Source organism: Colias eurytheme, chromosome 17 (genome assembly GCF_061535395.1).
Source record: "Colias eurytheme isolate Ceu_HAF_F1 chromosome 17, ilColEury1 Martin Lab GWU primary, whole genome shotgun sequence".
Lineage (NCBI taxonomy): Eukaryota > Metazoa > Arthropoda > Insecta > Lepidoptera > Pieridae > Colias > Colias eurytheme.
Genome location: NC_142996.1, coordinates 2,795,669 through 2,819,831, shown reverse-complemented (window position 1 = coordinate 2,819,831; position 24,163 = coordinate 2,795,669). Strand labels below are relative to the sequence as shown.

Here is a 24,163-nt window from a genome sequence, read left to right as displayed (position 1 = left end):
TTCAGTAATCCTTCCTAAATATGTTCCTATTTCTTACGACTTACACAACAATATTAAAAAGCGCAAATTGTAGAAATTACGTTACATACTGTGGTTATATTATTTTTTTAAACTGCAGTAATCGTGAAATGACACTGGCTGCACTTGGTGGTAGATCACATGCCGGAGGGAAACTAAAACTAAAAAATAATAGCAATAGAAAACGGCTAGGACCAACGACTTCATTGACGTTGTAGTCCATCACACTGTAAATCCTATTGCCCATGTAAGTCCGTATCTCTTGGTAATTTCGTTATAAAAGTAGCCTCTCATCAGTTCAGCCGTTCCAGACATTAAATGCTTTAACATGTAGTTAAACATCACATTCCCAATCGGAAATCGGAATCGTGATGTTTAACTTTTATTGCACTGCGGCATCCTCACAAACACAAAAATCGTACCACAGCATCATTGCGTTGTGACGTCAAAGGCAAACAAACAAACACTCTTTCGCATTTTTAATATTAAGTAACAATTTCAGCAATTTATTTTGGGTTAAGCCTGTCGTTTCCTCTACAATTTTGACATCAACCTTCAGTTAAATGAAACACCAATGAAATATAATAAAATTTTAATACAAAATTTACAATAACAAATATCCTTACGCACTATATAACTTTCATATTGCATTTACTCTTGTCCCTTAACTTTAGATTTACGTATGTGGTGCACAATTCGTCTATGTCGACTCACACAGCCCGCAGTACGGAACGTTTTGCCGCACTCCGGACAAGAAAATGGCCGCTCGTCTGTGTGCGATCGAGCGTGAACCCGCAAAATATCCGCCGAATTAAACCTCTTTCCGCACGTCTCACACTCGAATTTCCTTTCGTTCGCGTGATATTGAAAATGTCGTCGATACTGCGCCAAAATATGGAAAGTCTTTCCGCACACTTCGCACGTTTTCTTCGGAGTCGGGTCGTGGACAGCTTTGTGTATGATGAGCCCGCTTTTGAACTTAAACTTCTTGTTACATATCTCGCAAGTGTATAGCTTTTCTGTTGCGTGCGAATCAAGATGGCTGACGAGATTACGTGTGTTCTTGCCGCACACTTCGCACACCTTCCAATAATCATATTTTGGATACTTTTTCTTGATTTTCATTGGTTTTTCCTTCGCCGGGTTCAGTTTCTCTTGTGCGATCTCGTTTTCTATTGGTACGTCGAATTCCATATCGTTGTGAGTGTCGTCATAATCGTCATTGTTATTTTCTATGTTGTTTTCTAGGGAAATTTCAATTTTAACAGTTTTTTCAACTTTTCCTCGCATTTGCTTGTCTACGTCTTGACATTTCCGTCTAAAATTGTACGCAGTTTCCAATTCTTGCATACAGTGAAGGCATATACTATGAGGTAATGTATCGGTTTGATCCACCTATAACAAAATGACAGATTAAAACCACATATTATAAAACTTTATAAATATTAGTAGATGGTATTTAAAAAAATAACGTTCAACGTCTATGAAGAAATATTTCGCAAACATTTTTTTATCATCATTAACAAAAGCAAAGTTACTCGAAGGACCAAAAATGCTTATGTTGGTATTACTTATATGCATTGCTTTTATGACATTCACATCGATACACTTTTTGATTTACGTCTTATTGCATTACTTATCATGTTTACTGAAAAATAGGTTAAGCTGGAATCCAGAAATTTTGAAACCGACCATCCTAAGAAAATTATAATTTCAATACAAAAATTTACCTCAATCCCACCAATGAGCCGTAACTTCGAAGCCAAGTCCACGCCATCTTCATCACAGTGCTCAAAAAGATCCACACAACCTTCCTCATTAGAACATGAACGACACAAGTTTACATCTAAATATTCACATTTGGGTTTTATTAATTTCTTAACATCAATTAGTTTCATATCATCTTCATAATCATCATCTGCATAATCGAAATCATTTTCTTGTTTCTCTTTAATCTTTTCGTGTGTTTGCATGTAGCTGGCCATTGCGTTGTAGTACGGCCAGTGTTCGTTGAGTATGCCCTTGTTGAGGAATTTTTGTTTCCACTGCAATAACAAAAAAGTTTTTCGATTGAAAATAAAATAAATAATTTGTGTTAGTAGAGTATAAAACTTGTTTTAAAAGATTGGTGGCAATATCATGTATATTTCTTAAACTAAATAAATCATATTGAATGTTTCGAAAGAGCGACAAAGTAAATATTTGACACACAATACAACCAATCATTATTTTTTCTTTAACAACATAAAAAGTATATGAACAGTGAAACAATAATTTGACTATACGAACTTAAAGAACACATAAGTATTCACTCCAAAAAATAATGAGAAAATCCCTAAGGATATGAAAAAGAATCATGTTTTTTTGTTCTGTTGCAGAATTACCTTGAAAGATTTAAGTAAATGTGCCCAAATCTCCGGTAAGTCCAGTAAACTGTGGTCAAGTGGTAGACCCATACTTCGTAACGCCTTCTCTACTTCCCTGAAGACAAATTTAATGTGAACAATTTTTTGTGAAAAATGTCTTTTCTTTTCAAGTTTTTTTTTTATTTCAGATATCGCCTAAGAAGAGTGCGAGCGAGATAGAAAGATATGTTTCCTAATTTAGGAAATAAAATATGGAAAAATAAATAGGTTTTTTTTTAAACGAATAAAGGAACTGATCACTGATGTTTATGTTTTATTTATGTACTTTCCTTTTTTACTTCTATTTCCAAAAGGAATTAATTTACCTAGTTTCATTAACTAAAAATTTTTTAGGAGACTTTCAACTTATTGTACACAGTGTTGTGAACAAAATACAGACTGAATTTTTTGTAGAATATAATATGTATTGTGCATATTAATTAAAAAAATAATATTTTTAGTATGTTTTATATAACCAAACAATTACCTCCACGGATGATTTTCATTTTTTGAATCCACGGAAAATATATGATCGAAGTCTGACCTTATTTTTATCAAATTCAGAATCCATTCCTCCTGCCCTAGAAAAAACGTAAATTCATTCGTGTATACTGTTACACAAACAGTTAAAAAGATTTGTATGAAATTTAGTACATAAAAGGAACCTTATAGTCTAGATTGACACTGTATTCCCGAATACCAGGCGAGTGAAGCCGCGGGCTAAAACTAGTATTAACAGAATTTAAATACATTCTATAATATTTCATATGAAATATATATTTAAATATTTTCTCTTCCTAATATTTACGGAATATAATAACTTACATCCAGTAAGTGGATTCAGACTAAGACTTCCTTCACCCAGATACAACTCAAATAGAGAATAGTACAGCCATGTTTTATTGTTTGTTGCTTTTGCCTTCTGATAATCCTACGAACAAAAAAAACATTTTTTTAACTACCGCATATAGATTCGCAAATAGTGTTTCTTCCACTAATGTGACCATGTAGTAGTACATGAGCGATGAACAAGTTAGTAATTTATAAAGAGTTTTAATTTATAAAAGTAGAGCGCAGCGCAGAGCATTTTTCATTGTCAAATTATTATCGAGATTGTCCTCATTAAAATAATATTCAAAAACGCAGCGCGCTGCTTTTCGCATGTGACGTCGAAGCGTCTCTGAAATAAATTGTTGTTATTTGATTTTGAATTTTATTTTAATGACGACTATTTCGATAATAGTTTGACAATGTAAAATGCTCTGCGCTGCGCTCCGTCATATCTGCGCTGGCACTAATTATTGGAATGGGATAAATATTTAAGTAAATCTATTTTAAATAAGGAAATATCGTAATCACATTAAACAACACACTCAACACACTTCACCACATGCTATAAATTTAGACAGTGCTCTCATTACGAAAAGAAGCATGACTTATTTAAAACTGGCATCATTATAATAAAAAATATAAGAGCTAATCTACCTTAAATATGATTTACTTACTGCAAATGTACATGCCCACTTCCTAGACAGATCTCTACTGGTTATAACACTCGGAAATCCATTTTCTTCTACCAACAACGTCCGCATTTTACTGTTGAAATATTAAACGTTAAAATTTTTAAGAGTAATTAAATATTTAATTTTAGTTTATATTTCTATTAATATCTTTATTATTAAACTCGCTGTGCCCTGTGCTTCACTCCTGTTGGTCTTAGCCTGATGATAAACAGCCTTCCTCGATAAATGGGCTATCTAACATCTAAAGAATTTTTCAAATCGGACCAGTAGTTCCCGAGACTAGCGTGTTCAAACAAACAAACAAACTCTTCAGCTTTATAATATTAGTATAGGTTTAAATACATACTTCCAAGCCCATTTTTGCTCTCGAAATATCCAATCATTTTGCAGCCTTATCTGAATAAAAGATTCCGTTATATCCTTAGACCCTGAAAAAATTAAAGTTTTGCTCAGAGGATTATCAAAAATACATACATTTTCAAACTTTAATATATATAATAATTATACATATTATATAATACATACATTGAAATTCCGATTGCGTTGTTTTACCCATAGTCCTTTTAAATTTTCCTCTACTGATGCCAGATCGGAATAATTCTTTAGGGGGCAATGTCTCCAGTCGCTCCACATAACTGGGTTCTACTTTTTTATAATAATCTAACATATGTTCATATAACGGCCATTCACGCACACCTCCTTCACCTTTTTTAATTTTTAATCTGTGTTTTCTCTGCGGATAAAAAAACATGTAACGTAATTTGATGGTTTTCTCTGTATATTCATTTTTGTACAATTAAACTTTTTCATTCTATGAAACTGAGTAGGTATTTAAAAAGTTAAATAATTTGAATAAGGGCCGATATTACAATGCTTGGATAAAACTTATCTGTCCAATAAAGTATTACACAATAATATTAAAATGTCACGTAAACTATCAAATACGGACAATTAGAATACGTTTTTAAAATGGTAGTTTTAACTTTTATACATTATTCGACGAATAAGTTTTAACCAAGGATTGAAGAATCAGCCTTAATAAAAAAAATTGTGGTTATAATTATTTTGGTATGTTTTGTGAATTTTAATACAGTTTAGTATAAAAGTTTACTAATAAACCGATTTTTTTACATACTGCTTATTTATTTTAATTTTTTTATATTCTTGGATACTTGAAAGTAGTTATAAATTCGTTTTTTGAAGTGTCTAAGCCAAAATCAATCAATATACAGGGTGTCCCACTTTCGGTATACTAAGCGCAAAGGGATTTGTAGTTTTGCATACGCTGAGTACGTAAAAAATAATTATAAAATTCCAGACGCATTTTTTTTTAAATAGAGGAATTCTTAAAATTCCATGTGTACACCCCCAACAAGCAAACCGCCCAACTTTGCCACCCGCATGTGAGCTATCGTTTAAGATTATGTTTTCATAGACAAAATACTCACATTAGCGAAGCGGTATATGCCGGCTGCGACGAATACATGGATTTTAAAGAAAAATTTAGCAAAAAATTTTTCGCGTAATTTTGTTATTTAAGTATTTTTTATGTGATCAGTGTATGCAAAACTACAAGTCCCTTCGCGCTTAGTATACCGAAAGCGGGACACCCTGTATACGAAATCTTACATTGAATGTTATCTTTAAGTGCTGCCAGAGCCCTTTCATATCATGTACACAGCAATCCAATGGTAAGTCTTGACACCTCATTGCATGTTCTACAGTCCTGTTTAGAATAAATATAAAATATTGTCATGTAACTTTATATTTTATTAACATAATTCACCATTTTTTATACAGTAAGTTCCTCGGAAGCTTTCATAGAAAGTATATCATTATAGTATATGTATATTATGATTTTTTTTTAATCCTAGCTTTGGTGGAACAGTTTCAAATTACTATTGGAATTAGTGATAGTTTTAAAAAATAACTATTCATAAATGCTTGGAATATGTAGGAAGTCAGTTTAGATAATCATAATTCTCACCTCCACATATTATAATTATCAAACTTCATCTGCCTTGCCTCAGTTATACATATGATCAGCTTCAATCGCCATTCATCACTCCCTACAACATTAATATGAAATCCATACTTATAATATTATAAATGCGAAAGTAACTCTGTCTGTCTGTCTGTTACTCAATCACGACATAGGCTACTTTTTATCCCGGGAAAATGACGCAATCCCGAAAATCCCACGGGAACGGGAACTATGCGGGTTTTTCTTTGACTGCGCGGGCGAAGCCACGGTCGGAATCCTAGTATACATATATGTGGTAAATTTATAGTAAACGTAAATTTATCTAATCTGAATGATGAAATAATAAGATTTAATTTGTCTTCAATAAGTAAAGGAATTATTTTGATACAGTTTAATAGTACTTAATATTCAATATTATTCAATCTACACAAAGAATTGTATAAGAACTGCAGTGTAAAAAACAAATACTTTCATTAAAAAAAATGAAAAATTATGTGTAAAAAATATATACTTACAAGATTCATACTTATCTAAGACTTTGCTCTTACCAAAGTGCTTATCAAATAGCTTAAAATATTTCCATTCCTTATTTTTAACTTTCTTTGCTATCTTATAAGCCTGAAAAAATAATTTTACATTTGTATGAATTTTTTTAGAAATATAAATATACTAACACAAATTGGACCTTATTTGATTAAAATAATATCTAGATTATTTATTTAATATTGGAAAAACTAAAGATTGTAACGGTATACTTACATCATATGTATATGACCACTTTTTTCTTACATGGCTTAGGGTTATTTCTTCGGGAAATCCATTCTTGATTAATATATTACGAAATTGTCTGAAACAATATGCAATTCATCAACAATGATACATGTAAATTAAAAGTAGTGTCTAAGATAGGAATTTCACTTGTAACTTTGATGTTATTGATACATATTGAATATTTATTTAATTAATATTAAATCAGAAATCACTGTATCGCAAGTTCATAAAACTTATTCAGGAACGTTCTTGCTCCCAATCAAATAACCGGAAATCATATTCAAAGTATAATCACAATAATCTTACAGCCAAGGTTGTTTTTTCTTCTTAAACAACCATTCATGTTCAAATCGTAGCTCAAAAAGTTTTAGAGTGAGCTCCGGAGTCCCTGAAACAATGTATAGATAGTTAGAATATCAATAAACTTTAATTTCAAGCATAATAACATAAATTAATTTTACTTACACACAAACGTTTTTTCATCCATTTATCATATGTAGTGAATCATTAACAAAAAAAGGTTTATAAATATAACAATTAAATCTACACAATCCTAATGTTCATTGCTCCATTTAGTAAATAAAATAATTTATCGCATTAATTTATTTCTCCTTGTCCGACACCAAACATTATTTTGACAACTTTGATATTTTTTTTTCTATAGAAACTGACAACAGACAAGGAAAGATAATATTGAAAAATAAAAAATTATTGAATACAGATAATCTTGTACTACCTTCTAAGCGAGAAGTTGTGGGCAAACCACTAAACAGTATAGTAGTAAGTCGTGGGTTTGATTCTCACCCGGGGCAAATATTTGTGCGATGAACATAGATGTTTGCTCCGTGTCTGGGTGTTAATTATTTATGTACATATTTATTTCAAAATTATAATATAAGTATGTTTATCAGCCATATAACACAAGCGAAAGCTTATTGGGATATGGGATCATCGTGCCGTGCGTACGCGAAAATTATTTAATACAGTAAATAACTATAATTTACTGCAATGCAATGAATATATCTAGAATTTGCTTATTTGACCTAATGGCTAAATTAATTAATTTGTACTTTGAAGAATATATTTCATCTATGGAAATTTCATTTAACAGCAAATTTTGCTCTGTGCATTTGTCAGTTTTGACTTTTGGTTTTGACTATTGTTTTTTGTCAAAAATGTCACTGTCTTAAAATTGTGTGATAAGTGATTTCGTTTTCACGTGTTTTACGGATTTCGGCATGCTATACCAAATGTTTTTATTTTTAGATATGCTATGTGATGTTGAATTATAAAAAATGCACCGGATAATATCGGCTCGGAATTTATACCATAGCAATTTTCAAGGTTTAAATTCACAATCAAATGTTGTTTTGAAAAACGCTTCAGTTACGGAAGTAAAATGTTCATTTTGTCGAAAAATTCTTCAAACGAGTTATCTAACAGGTATTTTTATTTATTAACATGAGGTATAATATTTAAAAAAATATAAAAAATATTTTCTGTGGCCATTATTTACTATAATAAACATAACCTAATTAACGTGTTGCATAACATTTATTTATTTCTAGAAAACATATTTTCTACGAGGCATCAATCGACAAAAACAGCCAGTGCTCTAAGGTCTCAAAAGAAAAAAGTGAAGCATAAAGGTTATAAAAAATATGGAGAGCTGCTAGAAGGTGAGTTACTCACATTTAGTTTGTTTACATTTCACGTTAGAATGTCGAGCTAACGGTATCTTTTATATTACAGTAAACCATGGGAGTATGATGGAATCCAAGGTGTCAATAAGCAAACTGCATGCCTCCCATCTGTCAAAATTAGCATCTAGTCCAGTATCTCTAGGACAGCTACATCAACTCACAAAACCAATAAAAAAGGTCAACAACATTGAAATAGACCCTGAACTCCTTGAAAGTGTTAAAAAGAAGATTTTAAAGAAAAATTCATCTGAAGTAATACTGGAAGACGACAAATGTGCTCTCATATTTACCAGTCACCAAATTTCTTCTGTTGAAAATAGATTTAAAACTAAACAATATATAGATATGGTGAAACAGAGTTATTACGATTTTAGGAAGGTCACTTTATATGATCAAAGATTGAAGGACCTTAGATATGCCATTAATGAAGGTTTAACTCAAGAGCTTAATTTAGATATGCCGTTTAGTGCCTCTGAAAAAAAGCCGATGCCAAAGAGTCCACATGCAGTATTTCGTGAATTTTTCATAGACAATAGCAATTTGGATGATTATGACCACGAATTAATGACTCATTTATCAAGTTTACAGTGAGTATAGTTTGTTAAGAAGTAACTTTAATTCAGTTAAATGATGTTTTTAATATAGTGTAAATAATTTTCTTAATGTTAGGATTAATAACACAGCTCAATGAATATTTATAATCTGTTAAATTCAAATTGAATGTTTAAACTTTAATATTAGATAATAACAGGTTTTTTTTTTATATACAAATACACCTATATGCACTCAAATAAAATAATCATATATTTTTTTATAATTATTCCACAGGATTCAAGGGTTGTCACAACCAGTCATTGAAGATATTTGTGATGACCCTTCTTTGAATAGTGAAATTAATGAAAACAAAGATGATCATATTGAATTGGATAATAAACTTAAATACAACCTGAAAAAAGCGTAAGTTTCCATTATTCCATTTAATCATATTTTTTTTTGCTTCTTTCTTCAATTTTTTTTTACAGTTAATGTGAATAATAAATAATTTATTTTCTAATAAAAACTTATACTAATTTACAGATTGCCAGACAATTTATTTTTGTATATGTACACAAAAGATTTTGCAACCAGGGGAGATAGTGCCGTAGCTGAACTAAGGCAAGCCCTGTATTCCAGCTACGGCACTGTCTCCCTGTTACAATAGATTACTTTTTTTAAGTGAATGAAAAAAAACTATGCAGATAAAAAAAATTGTAATACACGCTATAAACTATAATGAGTTCTAAAAAGTAAGAAATCCATCCAATAATTTACAACATTTACAACATTAATCTTCACAGGAAAAAGGCAGTCTTAAGTGAATGAAAAAAAACTATGCAGATAAAAAAAAAATACACGCTATAAACTATAATGAGTTCTAAAAAGTAAAAAATCCATACAATAATTTACAACATTAATCTTCACAGGAAAAAGGCAGTCAAAGACAAACGGAAGAAAATGCGCGAAAAGCGTCGAGCCGCTCAAGAGGTGAATATGAAGGAAGATAAACAGGAGATGGAACGGCGCGGCAAAGAGGAGGCGTTGCAGAGGACTCTAGCTGCACACATACAGTTGCTCTGCTCTCTTAATATGGTGGCTGAGGTAATTTGGTGTCCAAATATGTAATATTTGTCCAAATATGTAATACTAGCTTTCCGCCCGCAGCTTCGCCCGCATTTTCAAAGATAAACCCGTATAGTTTCCGTTCCCGTGGGATTTCCGGGATAAAACCTATCCTATGTGTTAATCCAAGTTACCCTCTATATGTGTGCTAAAATTCATTGTAATCGGTTCAGTAGTTTTTGCGTGAAAGAGTAACAAACATCCATACAAACTTTCACATTTATAATATTAATATGATATGTATAATGTAAGTTAGTAAAAATTGATGTAGTTTACAGTGAAATATTACAATTACTAGCTGCAGCTTGTGGCTGATATCAAGTCTATATCTCTGTACTAAAACAAACTGCTTTCATCTATATATATAAAAATGAAACCCGTTTCGCGTTGTCACGGCATCACACATGAACAGGTGGACCGATTTTGATATTTCTTTTTTTGTTATATTCCTTGAAGTATGAGGATGGTTCTTATATAGAGAAAACATAAATAGGTACCACAGGTGAGGTCCGGGCAGACCGCTAGTGTGAAATAATAACTAAATATTCTGAGTAACTTTCACATTCATAGTATAAAGTTGCATAGAGTGGATATAAAATTTAAAATACAAAAATATTAAATTTTAAATGATTTTTTTTTAGTATCGGAATATGTCCTAAATTTTCATCTCTTATCATTGTAGGTTTCTTAACTAATACTGATAAGCACTGACACACATTGGATATAATATTTTGATAATTCTATTTTTACAGATTTACTTCCTATTTGTAGAATGCATTTTTAAACTTAATAATCATTATTGTTTGACCTTTACTATGTACTTAATAAAAAAAATTAGATGAATTTCATTGGATTTTTTTTACATTTCATTGTTAATAATTAAGTAACACACTGTAACAAAACAATCTTTTCAGGGAGATCGTGTTTTGAAATACTATAGACAAAGAAGTTTGAAGAATAATGCTCATCCATCAGTCAAAAATGTTAAAATATACAACACAATGTTACATGGATATGCTTCTGTGGTAATTACTTCAATAAATTTTATCTTATACTTAAATGTAAAATACACTTTTAGAAAATATATAAGTAATTAAAATTTAATAATATAAATCTCAAAGAGAATGATGGTTTTTATCAAAATCATGTAACAGGTTCTCTATTTTGAAATAAGATAGTGGTCTTAAAATAAAATTTATTTTTCAGGGACAGTTAGAAAACGCAAAAGAATTATTGTCATACATGTTCAGTGACGGCATCAATGTGAATGCGCAGACATTCGCGGCAATATTCGAGTGTGTGGAACGGAGCCAAATGGTGGACAAAATTACAGTATTAAACTATTATCGGAAATTAATGGAAGAAAAGGTAATTAATGGTTTTTGGAACATGCGAATTTTCTTCTCGTCTTAATAGTGTAGATTTTTAAATAGAAAAATGTAAGTCATGAAAATATTTAGAAAAATATCTGTCATTGTAAATTAAACTTTTGGTGATTGTATTGCTTTTTGAAAATTTGATAATCCTATTGCATATCGGAAAAATCATCAATCATTAGGCGTGCTAAATATTTTTTATTGTTTAAATGTTTTACACAGGGTATACAATTAAACGATCTTCTAGACAAATCCAAGTTCCTATTTGACCAACGTGAAACAGTGCTAAATGCTATTCGTAGAATTGAGCCACATTTCGAACCAATGTATACTCCTCCAGAATTAGACTATAATTGTCCTCTGATGGAGAAATTGAAGATAAATAATGTGGATAATAGAAAAGGCTTATGTAACTCTCCTGTAAACGGACTGCTATCTTTTGATCAACTAAAAGCGAAGGGAATGGAACAAATAAAAATGGAAATGGACGGTGAAATTGAGGTCCAGAATATTTCGATTAAAGATGACGAACCAACGACTGTCAGAGTTTATGTATGTATTCAATAGCTTTTTTTGGCGTACATTTCCGTAGTTCCCCAACTATGACCCACTTCTACAAATTATTTTTTCATCATCACTACTTATCAATACATGTTTCAGCATTAAATTGTTCATCTTAAAATTATTTTAATTACCATTCTTATACAATTTATGAAATTCCTACATTAAGCTTCAATCTATTACTGAATTAAAAGAAAATACAATGTCTTAAATGAAAATGTATACTTTCAGCGTGAATTACTAATTGAAGCCGAAAACGAATGGCGTGGTGTGATAAAAGAAGCTTTTATTCGGAACCTCAGCACGCTCAAGTCGAGAAGCAACGCGTCCCACTCCGCTATCACATTATATCCGTACTTGAAAGTTTTAGAGGTGGGTATTTAATTATAAACTCTGCCTGGTACATGTATAGGCAGAGTTTTGGTTCGGACGTTTTATGTTTCTCGGACATTTCTTTTTAAGTGAATATAAGTCTAGTTGTTTATTGTACTTCAACGAAAAGAAACAATGTTTACAGGTGGACGAATTTGTGGAAATAGTGATGAATGAAATAACAAAATTGGTGGACGGAAGTGAGACGTATAGTCCTACCCTCAAGTTGCTACAGAGGGATTTGGGAGTACAGGTGTATAATAAGTGAGTACCTTCATTTTAATAAAAAATTGTGTATTAGCTAGCTTTAAAGTAATAAATTTATTGTTAAATGGTGGTTGATATGTGATAAAACCATGTAATGAAAATGTAAAATTTGGTTCCTAATTAGAAATGTTAATCAATTTCATAGAATAAAATTTCTATCCAATAGCCATATCAATTTTGCAATAAAATTGCGTTTATCTTAAATTAGCATTTATTTTTTTAAGAAAATTATAAAATATTATTTCAGGTATCAAATAGAGCAATTCAAAAAGAATGGAGTACTCCAAAAGATTGAGAATGTGTATGAGAAATATTGTAAATGGTACCTAGAAAGACATCCTTTAAACGACACTGGCAGGCCATACAATTCCAGACAAGCATGGCAATTACTTGTACATCAAAATAGAGAAGGTGCTAGCTTAGTAAGTAACTTATGGAACTTTATTTCTTAAAAAAATTATTAAAAATTTAAGAGCCATTGAAATCTCATTAGAAGCTGAAACTGAAATATTGTATGTTTTTAGGATATAGAAGAAACTCCATGGTCTACGGAGATTCGACAAAACATTGGAAAGTTCCTGTACAATATAATTATTAATGACGTCAAGATTGATGTCAATTTGTTCAAACCAAAATCCAAAGTGTGAGTGTTTTAGATTTAAATTTTTAATATATTGTTGTACTGTTTGTGATCTGTTACTGTGGCATTTTTAAATTCTTTTTTGTATGGGATCGTGTACAGGGTGATTTTTTCAGCTGCGTGTGGTCGGTGGAATCGATTCGTTTATAGGATTCGTTCCTAAGTGTATCCACCATTAAATGGTATAATGAAACAGTATGTGTATTATTTAAAAAAAATTCATTCAACAAATTTATAATGCAAATTGTTTACAGTAAAAAGCTGCCGGCGGTATACAAAGTGCACCGCCCGTGGGGCCGGCTCGTGCGGCTGGAGCTGAAGCCGCACCCGGTGCTGAGCCGGCTGTGCGCGGCGGCCGCTCGGCCCGCACTGCGCCTGCGCGCCGCGCTCGCGCCCACCGTGTCGCCGCCCGCGCCCTGGCTCGCGGCTACTGCGCCCGCTGCCTACCTGCTCACCGCCACGCCGCTCGTGAGGTGCGTACACCCTACAGGTTGAACAGTCTGCGTAAACAATTTAACAATTTCTTTAAATTACAAAAAACGATTCTAGTGTACCTAAAGCGTTCCTAATGACCACAGCGTGGTTTAAATAAGATGGAGAGAAACATTCCATAAAGTGTGAGCGAGACAGATAGTGACGCTTATGACATACGGACGCAAATAAAAATACATGACATATTTTTTTTTTTAAATTTTCTAATAACTGGTGTGGCATTACCTGTCAGAAAATTTCGGCTTGACGTCGATTTCTGGGACACCCTGTATAGTACAGCTGCTTACCCGATGTGAAAAAATATTATATACCCCTTATTTGCTGCTTTTCGCACGAAAATGCAACGAAAATTTATTTTTCTGTGTAAAAAATTTAACATTCTCTTTTGCGTTGCAAAATTTTGCCATTCCGATAAAATTTTGTGTGCTAAGTAATTGCGCTGTATTTTACCCACTGCCTATTACATAATATACAAATAAACAGCATTAGAAAATTCACAGGATGCCAGTATACGTGATGAGTCAAATGAAACGACTTGAAGAAGCGCCACAAGCGGACCTCTACCCAGTGCTCGACAGTTTGAACCAGCTCGGTGAAGTGCCGTGGGTCATCAACCAATCGATATTGGACTTACAGCTGAAGGTCTTTAAGTAAGTTTTCGCTTGCTTTTAAATAGTTATTTGACCTGCATCTGTGAATTTGGAAAGTTATAGAATAATCCAATCGAAATGAGAAACTTTAAAAAATAAAAATTCTGTTCTCTTATATTTATTGTTTGGTTAAATTTTTACCGTTTTTTTAGACACCTTTTTTTTAAAGAAATCACTTGTATCATTGGATACATCAAGTGACTGCCTACCTACCAAAAAATGAAATATCGATTTTTTTTGGTAGGTAGGCAGTCACTTGATGTGTCCAATTATATATTACCGATTTTCATATGAATTTAAATATACTATGATTTTGAGAGATAACAAGTGTGACATTATTTATATATATTTTTTACAGATCGGGTGGTGACAAAAAGCTCGACATTCCACCCCCCGCATCCTCCCTGCAACTGTCCGACATTCCCGGCGAGAACGAAGGCTCTAGCGCATACAAGCGTCGACTCACGTACAACCGCGCCCGGGCCGATATGCACTCGCTGTGGTGCGACTCGCTGTATAAACTGTCGCTGGCTAATCATTATAGGTGAGGGTAGTTTGGTTTTGGAAGTGAGGGTAGTGTAAAAAAAATTGGGTTGGTATTTAAAGAGTTGATAGTTCTTTTGAACAATGTTAATGAAAGAAAGCATTGGTTGTATCAAACTGTTGATAACTATATCATGGGGGGTTGCAGCCGTTAAAAAAAATATATAACTTAATAATAATTTTGGAGTGTTTTGTTGCACAGTATATTACACAATTTATTATCAACTAGGTTCGCCATTGTAAAGTTTTATTTATAGTTTACTTTTTTATTTGGAAAGTAGCGATCTAAAGCATTTTTATAATATCATGTTTAAATGCGTTAATTTTTAACGTTTACAAAAATATGTCGTCTCACAAAGACGTTTCTGCTTAGTATCCGTACATCATATTATCATCGGAAATGGTATTATTTTTAAACTTAAAAAACTTGAACCTTTTAGCCTTTTTTTTTAACGCTGGGAAATGCATTTACGCATCCCCGGTCCCCCTCTACAGTTTTACTGCACGAGGGGGTATGTGGGACTCGCATGAAGCCATATCCACTAAAACCCAACGGTGGCCACCGTTCATCTTCGGCGACAAGGGTTAACAGCCAGGCCTTGAACCTTTTAGCCTAATGTAAAACAAAGTCAATCATAACTTACCATACTCACAATATTCGTTATCCCCAGGGAGCGAATGTTCTGGCTGCCCCACAACATGGACTTCCGCGGGCGCGTGTACGCAGTGGGACCGCACGTGTCTGCGCTCGGCGCGGACGCAGCGCGTGCGTTGTTGCGGTTAGCACGCACAAGACCGTTGGGACCTAAAGGCCTTATGTGGTTGAAGCTGCACGCTATTAACTTGACTGGCACGAAGAAACGCAACACTGTGGAAGAGAGGTTTGTAAATGTAGCTAGTGGTCCTTCGAGGACACTTGATCGCTTTGTGATAGCCCAAACTGCTGGCGCGTAGTGGAAGGTATATTAACTTATTTAGTTCAACAACATTTTTGGCTTGATATTTTTGATAGCTTAAGAGGTATATCATTTATTCCACTTGACCTAGTGTAGTTGTAGGTTTTTTTATTCGCCTACCATACTACTGAGCTTGTTTCCGATAAAACAGGTGGAGCACGCAGACAGTTTTGCAAATGTTATAGATATTGGTCCTTCGAGACTAAGTTATAGAGTTATGATAGAAAAAATTATGCATAGAACAGATGTATTTTATGAATTTTTCACACAGGAATAGTAGGTTTAGGAAAAGTGACTGAGTAAATTTCATTAAATAAACTCTCAAAATGTGTAAAAAAGACTCAAATAATAAAAAAAAAATTATCACCTCAGGTTAGAGTATGCAGACAGCATAATGGACAAAATTCTAGACTCGGCAGATCGACCTCTCGATGGAATGGGCTGGTGGAAGGAATCCGAGGAACCGTGGCAAACACTAGCCTGTTGTATAGAAATCGCCAACGCTGTGCGATCTCCTAACCATGAAGGTAATTAACATACTATACTATAAGGTAACTTACATAAAGTGCGACAATATAATAAAACATAAAAAATAATAAAACTTTAATTAATTTTCGTTCAAAAAAAATCTTAGGAACGCTTAATTTGCGAACATTGATTTGCGAATTTCGGCTTGAGAATAATATCGGATGAATTCGAAATTAATAAAAAATGTCGTAACTTTGTGATTTTTTCTTGTACCTATTTAATTTTCCTTTGTCATTAATATTACCGTGTACTTAAATATGCTTTGCTAATGTGTAATCTTGCAGAGTATGAGTGCGGTTTCCCCGTACACCAAGACGGCTCGTGCAACGGTCTGCAGCACTACGCAGCACTGGGCGGTGACGCGGTCGGTGCGGCTGCTGTTAACTTGGCGCCGTTGCCGAGGCCGCAGGATGTGTACAGCGAGGTTGCCGCACTGGTGAGTGACGTATATTTGATGTAGCGAGGTTGCCGCACTTTTGAGTGTGGTATATGGTGAGGTTCGCGCCTTTTGTTTTAGCTAGCATCCCGACTCTCGTAAATAATGCACACACAGTGAAAGTTTGCACTTTGCATCGCCTTTGGTCCTAGCTGTAAGAATATCTTTCCTAAATAAGTATAAATGATATTCCAAGTCTATTTGTGATATATCGTAAGATAGGTCTTTTAACCCGTTACGCGTCCGGCGCACAGCCGGCACCGATCCCGATAGTGTCAAGGGAGTTCACGAAATCTAGCTTTTTTATGACTACCGAGTTTGAAAATTTTATTTACCCTATTGTTCTATAATTATATGCCATGTATGATATATTTTTGGAAAGAGGAAGAAACTAGTTATAGCATAAAAATGTAATCATGACGATATATTTTTTCTATAAAATTATAAAAAATTGATTTTCTTTTGTTTTAATTTTAATTGCTTACATACTAACACTTACATGATAATGCTGAGTCATCAAATGATCATATTCACGTTTTCATATCACTACACGATTGCCAAATACATTCACTTATATTTTCACACATTTAACACAACGTATTTCACTATGAATAATAACAAATCTCCATTATTCACAAACAAGAAAAAAAGCGCCATTTTGCGTCTTCCGCACTGAAAAGTTGAGACACTTTTTCACTGAGTATTCTTCAAATATCCCTAAAACCAATATCATAAACGTATTCTACGTAAAATTTCCAGTAATATACGTCTCAATTATCACTCATCTAATTATTCCTCTCGGCATAATTCACAATCCAAATATTCGTTGAACAAGACAAATGTCACAAACTATGGCCGATGACGCAACTCAATCAATGATTCACTTTTTTTATTTTATTTTGTGGTTTTAGTCTCTATTGCCTGTCTCGGAGTCGTGTCGATTCGAATTATAAATGTTTAAGGCATAGAGAAATATTTTTTATACTGGAAACATTCACTTGTAAGAACTACAGGTGACCTTCAAAGTCATTGGCCGCGTTAGGAACAGCTTTTGTACGCAGGACGCTACAGTACCATTTTGAGTTACGAGCAACCGCTGTACGTAGGACGCGTCACGGGTTAAAAGCAAGGTGATATTACTTCAGACTGAATAATTCTAATAAACTCAAACTCAAACATTTATTCATTCAATTAGACTTCTTATAGAAGCACTTTTGAAACGTCATTACATATTTTACAATTTACCACCGATTCGGAAAGCAGTATCTACGGAGAAGAACCGGCAAGAAACTCCATAGTTGCTCTTTTAAATCATGTCAGTTTTACAATTTTACAAAATACATATGTAACATCATAATATATTATAATAACATGCCAAAGAATTTTTTTATATATATTTATTAAATAAAATCGAAGTACTTATTGTCTATTGAGATACAGAAAAAGGTTCTTTTAAACGTTTTGTTTGCAAATCGAATATTCTAGAACATGCTCTTATTCCAACAGGTTGAAACGATGCGTGTAAGAGACGCGGAGGCGGGAGTAAAGCAAGCCATTATCCTCGAGAACTTTGTGCGAAGGAAGGTCATCAAGCAAACAGTAATGACGACGGTGTACGGCGTCACTAAGTTTGGAGCGAGGCTACAGATCGCGAAACAATTGAAAGGTGAGTCAAAATTACTGATATGAAATTGATTAATAAGCTTCATTGGTTTTGATTGTATGTTGTTCAGATAAAAAGCAGGTAGTAGCGAAACAATTTTGTCTTCTGTATTGTTATTTCTTATGTGAATTGTACCATAAAGTGTTGTTTATGTTATTATTTAGGTAATGTTCTTTCGGATCATGATGATGGTTATTCATATATTTTTTGATGAGTAAACATGACATTTCGTTGTATTTTTTTTTTTCGTTAAAGGGCCATAAATATATATTCTATTCTCTGGGCCACATACATTCGCATAAATTTTCACACATAAGTACGATTTCCGTGTACGAGTAAGGCTCTTAAAGGCAAACGCCAATCTATCTATTGCTTTTTTTCCATACTCGGATGGACTAAAAAGTCTGGTCAAATGAAACTATTACCTTTTATATCTTACAGATATAGAAGATTTCCCCAAAGAGCACGTGTGGACTTGCTCGCAGTACTTGACGACGAAAACGTTCGACAGCTTGCGGGAAATGTTCACATCGACTAAACTCATACAGGATTGGTTCACGGACTGTGCAAAGTGAGTTGTAGATTTTTATGTATGGTGTGTTATTTTAGTAATAATTCTATGGTAAACTTACATTTTTAAAACTAGATAATTTGTAAAGTTTATAAATTATATTTTTAATATGGTTGTGGTTGTTTTTTTAAAATGTCTTGGTGAAGATTGATAACTACTATATCCTACTATTGCTTTTCACTACCAATTGCAATTTCAAAATTATTGGGGGTACTTTTATTTAATTCTAAATTCTATAGGCGGAACGGCGAAGCACGATTCCTATGACAGTTCGTGTTAGTGATGGGTCGTAAGTAAATTAATAAAGGTCATTTTTAGACGCCTCCAATACGTTTCTAATTTAATGGTGTCGCCATTACAAGGTTGTGCCCACTATCACTGTCATAGGGACCATGTTTCGCCGTGCCGGCTATAAAAAAGCCTAACTTATATTTATTTATTTATTTATTTACTCTTTATTGTACAACATATTAAAATGAAAACACATAAAACAAAACCATTTAAAATGTACAAATGGCGGCCTTATGGCTCAAAGCCATCTCTGCCAGGCAACCTTCGACTTAACGTGGTTTAATGTGTGTGCGCATACGCAGGCTAATATCAGGCGTGTGCGGTGAGAGTGTGCAGTGGGTAACCCCGCTCGGGTTGCCGGTACTACAGCCGTACTTCCGTCGCGCAGCGCCTTCACACGCGGCGCCGCTTGATCTGATGCAGTCAGTATATTCATATTTGATATTTTATCAATAATAGTAATAAATATAGTTTATAAAAAATACACTTTTTTAATGAAATATTTTTACAGAGTTTCAATTAATTCTTTTCGTTTAAAGTGGATTGAAATATATGGTAAAAGTGAGATAAATATATCTATTTTTTTTAACTTTGTATCCGTTTATTATTTTGTTTATGTTTAAGACGAAATTTTTATATACACAATGCCCACATAAGCGGTGCGGTATATTATACGATTAATCTAGGGATGCAAACAGAGTTTATGAAAAAAATTTAATAAAGTTATTTACTTCTTTTGTTGTTATACGTAATAAATCCATACTAATATTAGAAATGCGAAAGTAACTCTGTCTGTCTGTCTGTTACTCAATCACGCCTTAACTACTGAACCAATTGCATGAAATTTGGTATAGAGATATTTTGATACCCGAGAAAGGACATAGGCTACTTTTTATTGGGAAATATGTAGTATGTACCACGGGCGAAGCCGGGGCAGACCGCTAGTACTCTATAAATGAATAAAATACGATAAAAATGACAAGAACACCAAATATATTATATGTTCAAAGCAAAGGTATAGCTAAAGGCTCTTATCTATATTATTAGCTATTAATTGTATTATTGTTTTATTTTTAGTTTAGTTTTCCAATAAAGGTAATTGATGTAATGATAAATAAATAAATAAATAAAAATGTTACGTATCCCCCAGACGTCCGTGCACAATGAAACAGCGCAACGCGTTCCCGCCCAACTTCATTCACTCGCTGGACTCCTCGCACATGATGCTAACGGGCTTACACTGTGAGGCCGAAGGGATCACCTTTGTGTCGGTACACGATTGCTTCTGGACACACCCCGACACAGTTGATAAGATGAATGAGGTAAGTGACAAGTGTTTGTTGTAAGTGTGGATGAAAATGTCACTTACAACAATGATGCTAACGGGCTTACACTGTGAGGCCGAAGGGATCACCTTTGTGTCGGTACACGATTGCTTCTGGACACACCCCGACACAGTTGATAAGATGAATGAGGTAAGTGACAAGTGTTTGTTGTAAGTGTGGATGAAAATGTCACTTACAACAATGGTGCTAACGGGCTTACACTGTGAGGCCGAAGGGATCACCTTTGTGTCGGTACACGATTGCTTCTGGACACACCCCGACACAGTTGATAAGATGAATGAGGTAAGTGACAAGTGTTTGTTGTAAGTGTGGATGAAAATGTCACTTACAACAATGATGCTAACGGGCTTACACTGTGAGGCCGAAGGGATCACCTTTGTGTCGGTACACGATTGCTTCTGGACACACCCCGACACAGTTGATAAGATGAATGAGGTAAGTGACAAGTGTTTGTTATAAGTGTGGATGAAAATGTCACTTACAACAATGGTGCTAACGGGCTTACACTGTGAGGCCGAAGGGATCACCTTTGTGTCTGTACACGACTGCTTCTGGACACATCCAGACACGGTTGGAAGGAAGTAAGTTACATTCATGACTACATGAGAAGGGAATTTAGACTTTATTGATACGACTCATCCATCATCAATATAGCAATTAATTGATTATTATATTTCGAAATAGAAAGTCCCATTTGAAATATAAATGAAACTCTCCATTTAAGACAAAGCAATTATGAATTTTTCTTATTCTTTATGACCTTATGTTTTACCTTTGTTAAAAGTCACGCATCAGCCAGGAGACATTCCGGAGGCAAAAGACGTAATGCATAATGTATATTTTTTATAGAAATTTAATATGATGTTTTTTATTTTATTGCAGATATGCCGTGAACAGTTTGTCGCTCTACATTCGCAACCGATATTGGAAAATCTATCAGATTATATGGTGAAGACTTATAGTTACGCAGAGGAGTAAGTTTACTTCATTTCTTATACAATTCTAAATAACAGAAGTTTGTTATAGCTCCAAGTGACACTTCATTTTATGATAAACTTTGAATAAATAATGTTTTTATATCTTCAAGTGTAACTTAATTTTAAAACTCATTAAACATTATACATAATGAAGAATGTTACTAGGTATGCCAAATCCCTTGAAATTGTGTCTCAGTAAAGCCTGTATGTATACAAATACACTAGTTTTTGTCGTATTCAAAAATACCAAGTAGTTTTGATTTTATACGCATTCAAAGTTTCGAAAAATATCGAGTCCCGCTAAAGTCACGTGACCGCTTGTGACGTCACGTCACAACGCGCCGTGCGGCCGCGCCCCCGCGTTTAGTATCAAGTCGGCAGCGCTGTAGTAGGTGTTATAGCTTGCGCAGTATTTTGATGGGTTTTCGTCCGCAAATTTCGTTAATAGTCCAATAATAGTAATTATTATTCGTAAAATAACAGTCATGCCAAAGTTTCATCTTTATTTTTAATAGTTTCTCAAAATATTCTATACGATTGCGTTTTTGCACTGCTGATCTCTGACGTTTATCTTCATTTTCCTGCTGACATTTGAATTTGTGTGGAACTATACCCTGTTTTTGTTTAATTCTTCCCCCGACCAACTTATATTTTAGTATAGTTCTCCATATCATTCTCAACTTAAAACAAGAAAAAAATCTTACTAGCCATCTACCTATACTAGCCCATACGAGCAGAGCAGAAGCACAGTCTAGTATATATTAAAACTTGTATAGAAAACAAAGGATAACGCAAAACAGCTGCAATGTTCTCAAAATATTTTTTATTTTATTTTCTTTATTGGAAAACATACAGAGACAAAGACAGAGATATATAAAACAAAAAAAATCTTATTAACTAAAAATACATGAAAATGCCTCCTTATAGTGTTTTCACTGTGAACATATAATATTATTTTTGCCAACACCCAGCAGTAGGAAAGACAAGGAAAAAACCACAAAAGACAATCGTTGATTAATATTTTCATGCGTACATAAAGACGGAGGTAAATAGGTCTACGTATTTGCAAAATATTTACATATTAACATTCTTATATGTTCAATAGCAATTTTTTTACATTCATTTTGTTAGACGAAGAGGAACAAGAAAACATATCAAGATCATTCATATAGGTATTATAAAAACTAGACATTCTGTGAAGAGGCACACGAAGACCCATATTGGTTCTGGCGGTTGGTATATGAAATAAGTCTTTTGAGCGTGTTGATCTGGATGGGATGCGATAATTTATTAAGCTAAGAAGTTCTGAACAGGCTATTTCTCCTACGCAGATTTGTAATATGTTATTATAATATGTAGTACTATGTAAAAACACGGAAAATTCTGACACCAAAGGCTTTACACCTCTGACCATTTTTTGTTTACGTCCTTTGCAACTATAAAAAACAACTTATCCAGCGAATTGGTAGTTGTATTTTTACATTTAGGAACAACACATGATTTTCTGGTATTTGGATTGGACATTTTTAAAAGTATTTAATTATAATTGGACTGAGTGAGCCAGATTGAGCGTGTTGTGGTGTGACGTCACACCTTCACCGGGCGTTTACAACTTGTTTTACTTCTAAATCGGAAACTAATTGACGTATCGAAGTAATTTTTTCACTAGTATTTTTTATTTTTGACAGAGAATATGGAGTGCTAATAATCAAAATTAGTGAACATTCTCCATTACGTAAAATGAGCGTCTCAAAAAAATCTTTATTCTTGGATTTGCAAATGTAAATTTTAGAAAGAATTTAATCCTTGATTCTTCTGTGACGTGTAATAATAACGATATTAATATCAATATTATTTACAGGGAATTAGAGGATGGATCTGTTGGTGCTTCGAATAAGAAACGAGTGAATTCACTCCTAAGGAAGGTTCCAGAAAAGGGAGATTTCGACATTAGAAGTGTACTGAAGTCTGTTTATTTCTTCAGTTAGTTGCTGCTGTCGCTTAGGCTTTGTCGAATTAAGATTGAAGATTGTGTGTTTTAAGGCATTCGATTTAATGTAAGCTTTAACTTTTCATTTGTTTTTCATCTATGTATTAGTTTTGTAATTTGCAATTAAAAGAAATTGTTGATTTAAACATAAAGGAAAAATAGAAAAAATGTGAGTTCAAAATAATAATACTTTTTTGATTGTTTGTTGTCTTTTTTCTACTAGGATTTTATTAAAATGCCTGCTATAATATGATTTTTCTTTGTAAAATCACCCTATCAGATTTGCATCTATGCAGTGAATAAGCAAATATCATCTTCATATAAAAATAAGACACACAATCTTATTCGAATAGACTGATGTACATAGTTTTCCACGATGTTTGATACTTAACAATGTATTTACAAATTAGTCACAAATCACAATATAATTGATTAATGTGA

At 33.3% G+C, this 24,163-nt stretch overlaps 2 protein-coding genes across 2 annotated transcripts; one reads left to right on the top strand and one right to left on the bottom strand.

The window, feature by feature from the left end:
• Positions 1-593: 593 nt before the first annotated feature.
• LOC149901071 (uncharacterized) lies at positions 594-7,350 on the bottom strand. The gene is made up of 14 exons (XM_090111453.1): positions 7,167-7,350; positions 7,008-7,089; positions 6,690-6,777; positions 6,446-6,548; positions 5,934-6,015; positions 5,576-5,672; positions 4,472-4,679; positions 4,293-4,374; positions 3,929-4,019; positions 3,249-3,354; positions 2,911-3,004; positions 2,403-2,499; positions 1,749-2,063; positions 594-1,413 (listed from the first exon to the last, which is right to left on the bottom strand). The coding sequence occupies exons 1-14, from the start codon at positions 7,186-7,188 to the stop codon at positions 670-672; spliced, it is 2,211 nt and encodes a 736-aa protein (XP_089967579.1). The 5' UTR covers positions 7,189-7,350; the 3' UTR covers positions 594-669.
• Positions 7,351-7,910: 560 nt separating this feature from the next.
• Positions 7,911-23,954, top strand: PolrMT (mitochondrial RNA polymerase). The gene is made up of 24 exons (XM_090111612.1): positions 7,911-8,144; positions 8,270-8,380; positions 8,454-8,991; positions 9,233-9,361; positions 9,868-10,042; positions 10,978-11,088; positions 11,270-11,431; positions 11,662-11,991; positions 12,232-12,372; positions 12,518-12,636; positions 12,887-13,061; positions 13,164-13,282; positions 13,534-13,752; positions 14,272-14,421; positions 14,780-14,965; positions 15,636-15,845; positions 16,293-16,447; positions 16,733-16,884; positions 18,391-18,550; positions 18,989-19,118; positions 19,712-19,831; positions 20,560-20,731; positions 21,638-21,729; positions 23,594-23,954. Exons 1-24 carry the CDS (start codon positions 7,997-7,999, stop codon positions 23,718-23,720), a joined length of 4,131 nt encoding a protein of 1,376 aa, XP_089967738.1. The 5' UTR covers positions 7,911-7,996; the 3' UTR covers positions 23,721-23,954.
• Positions 23,955-24,163: the final 209 nt, after the last annotated feature.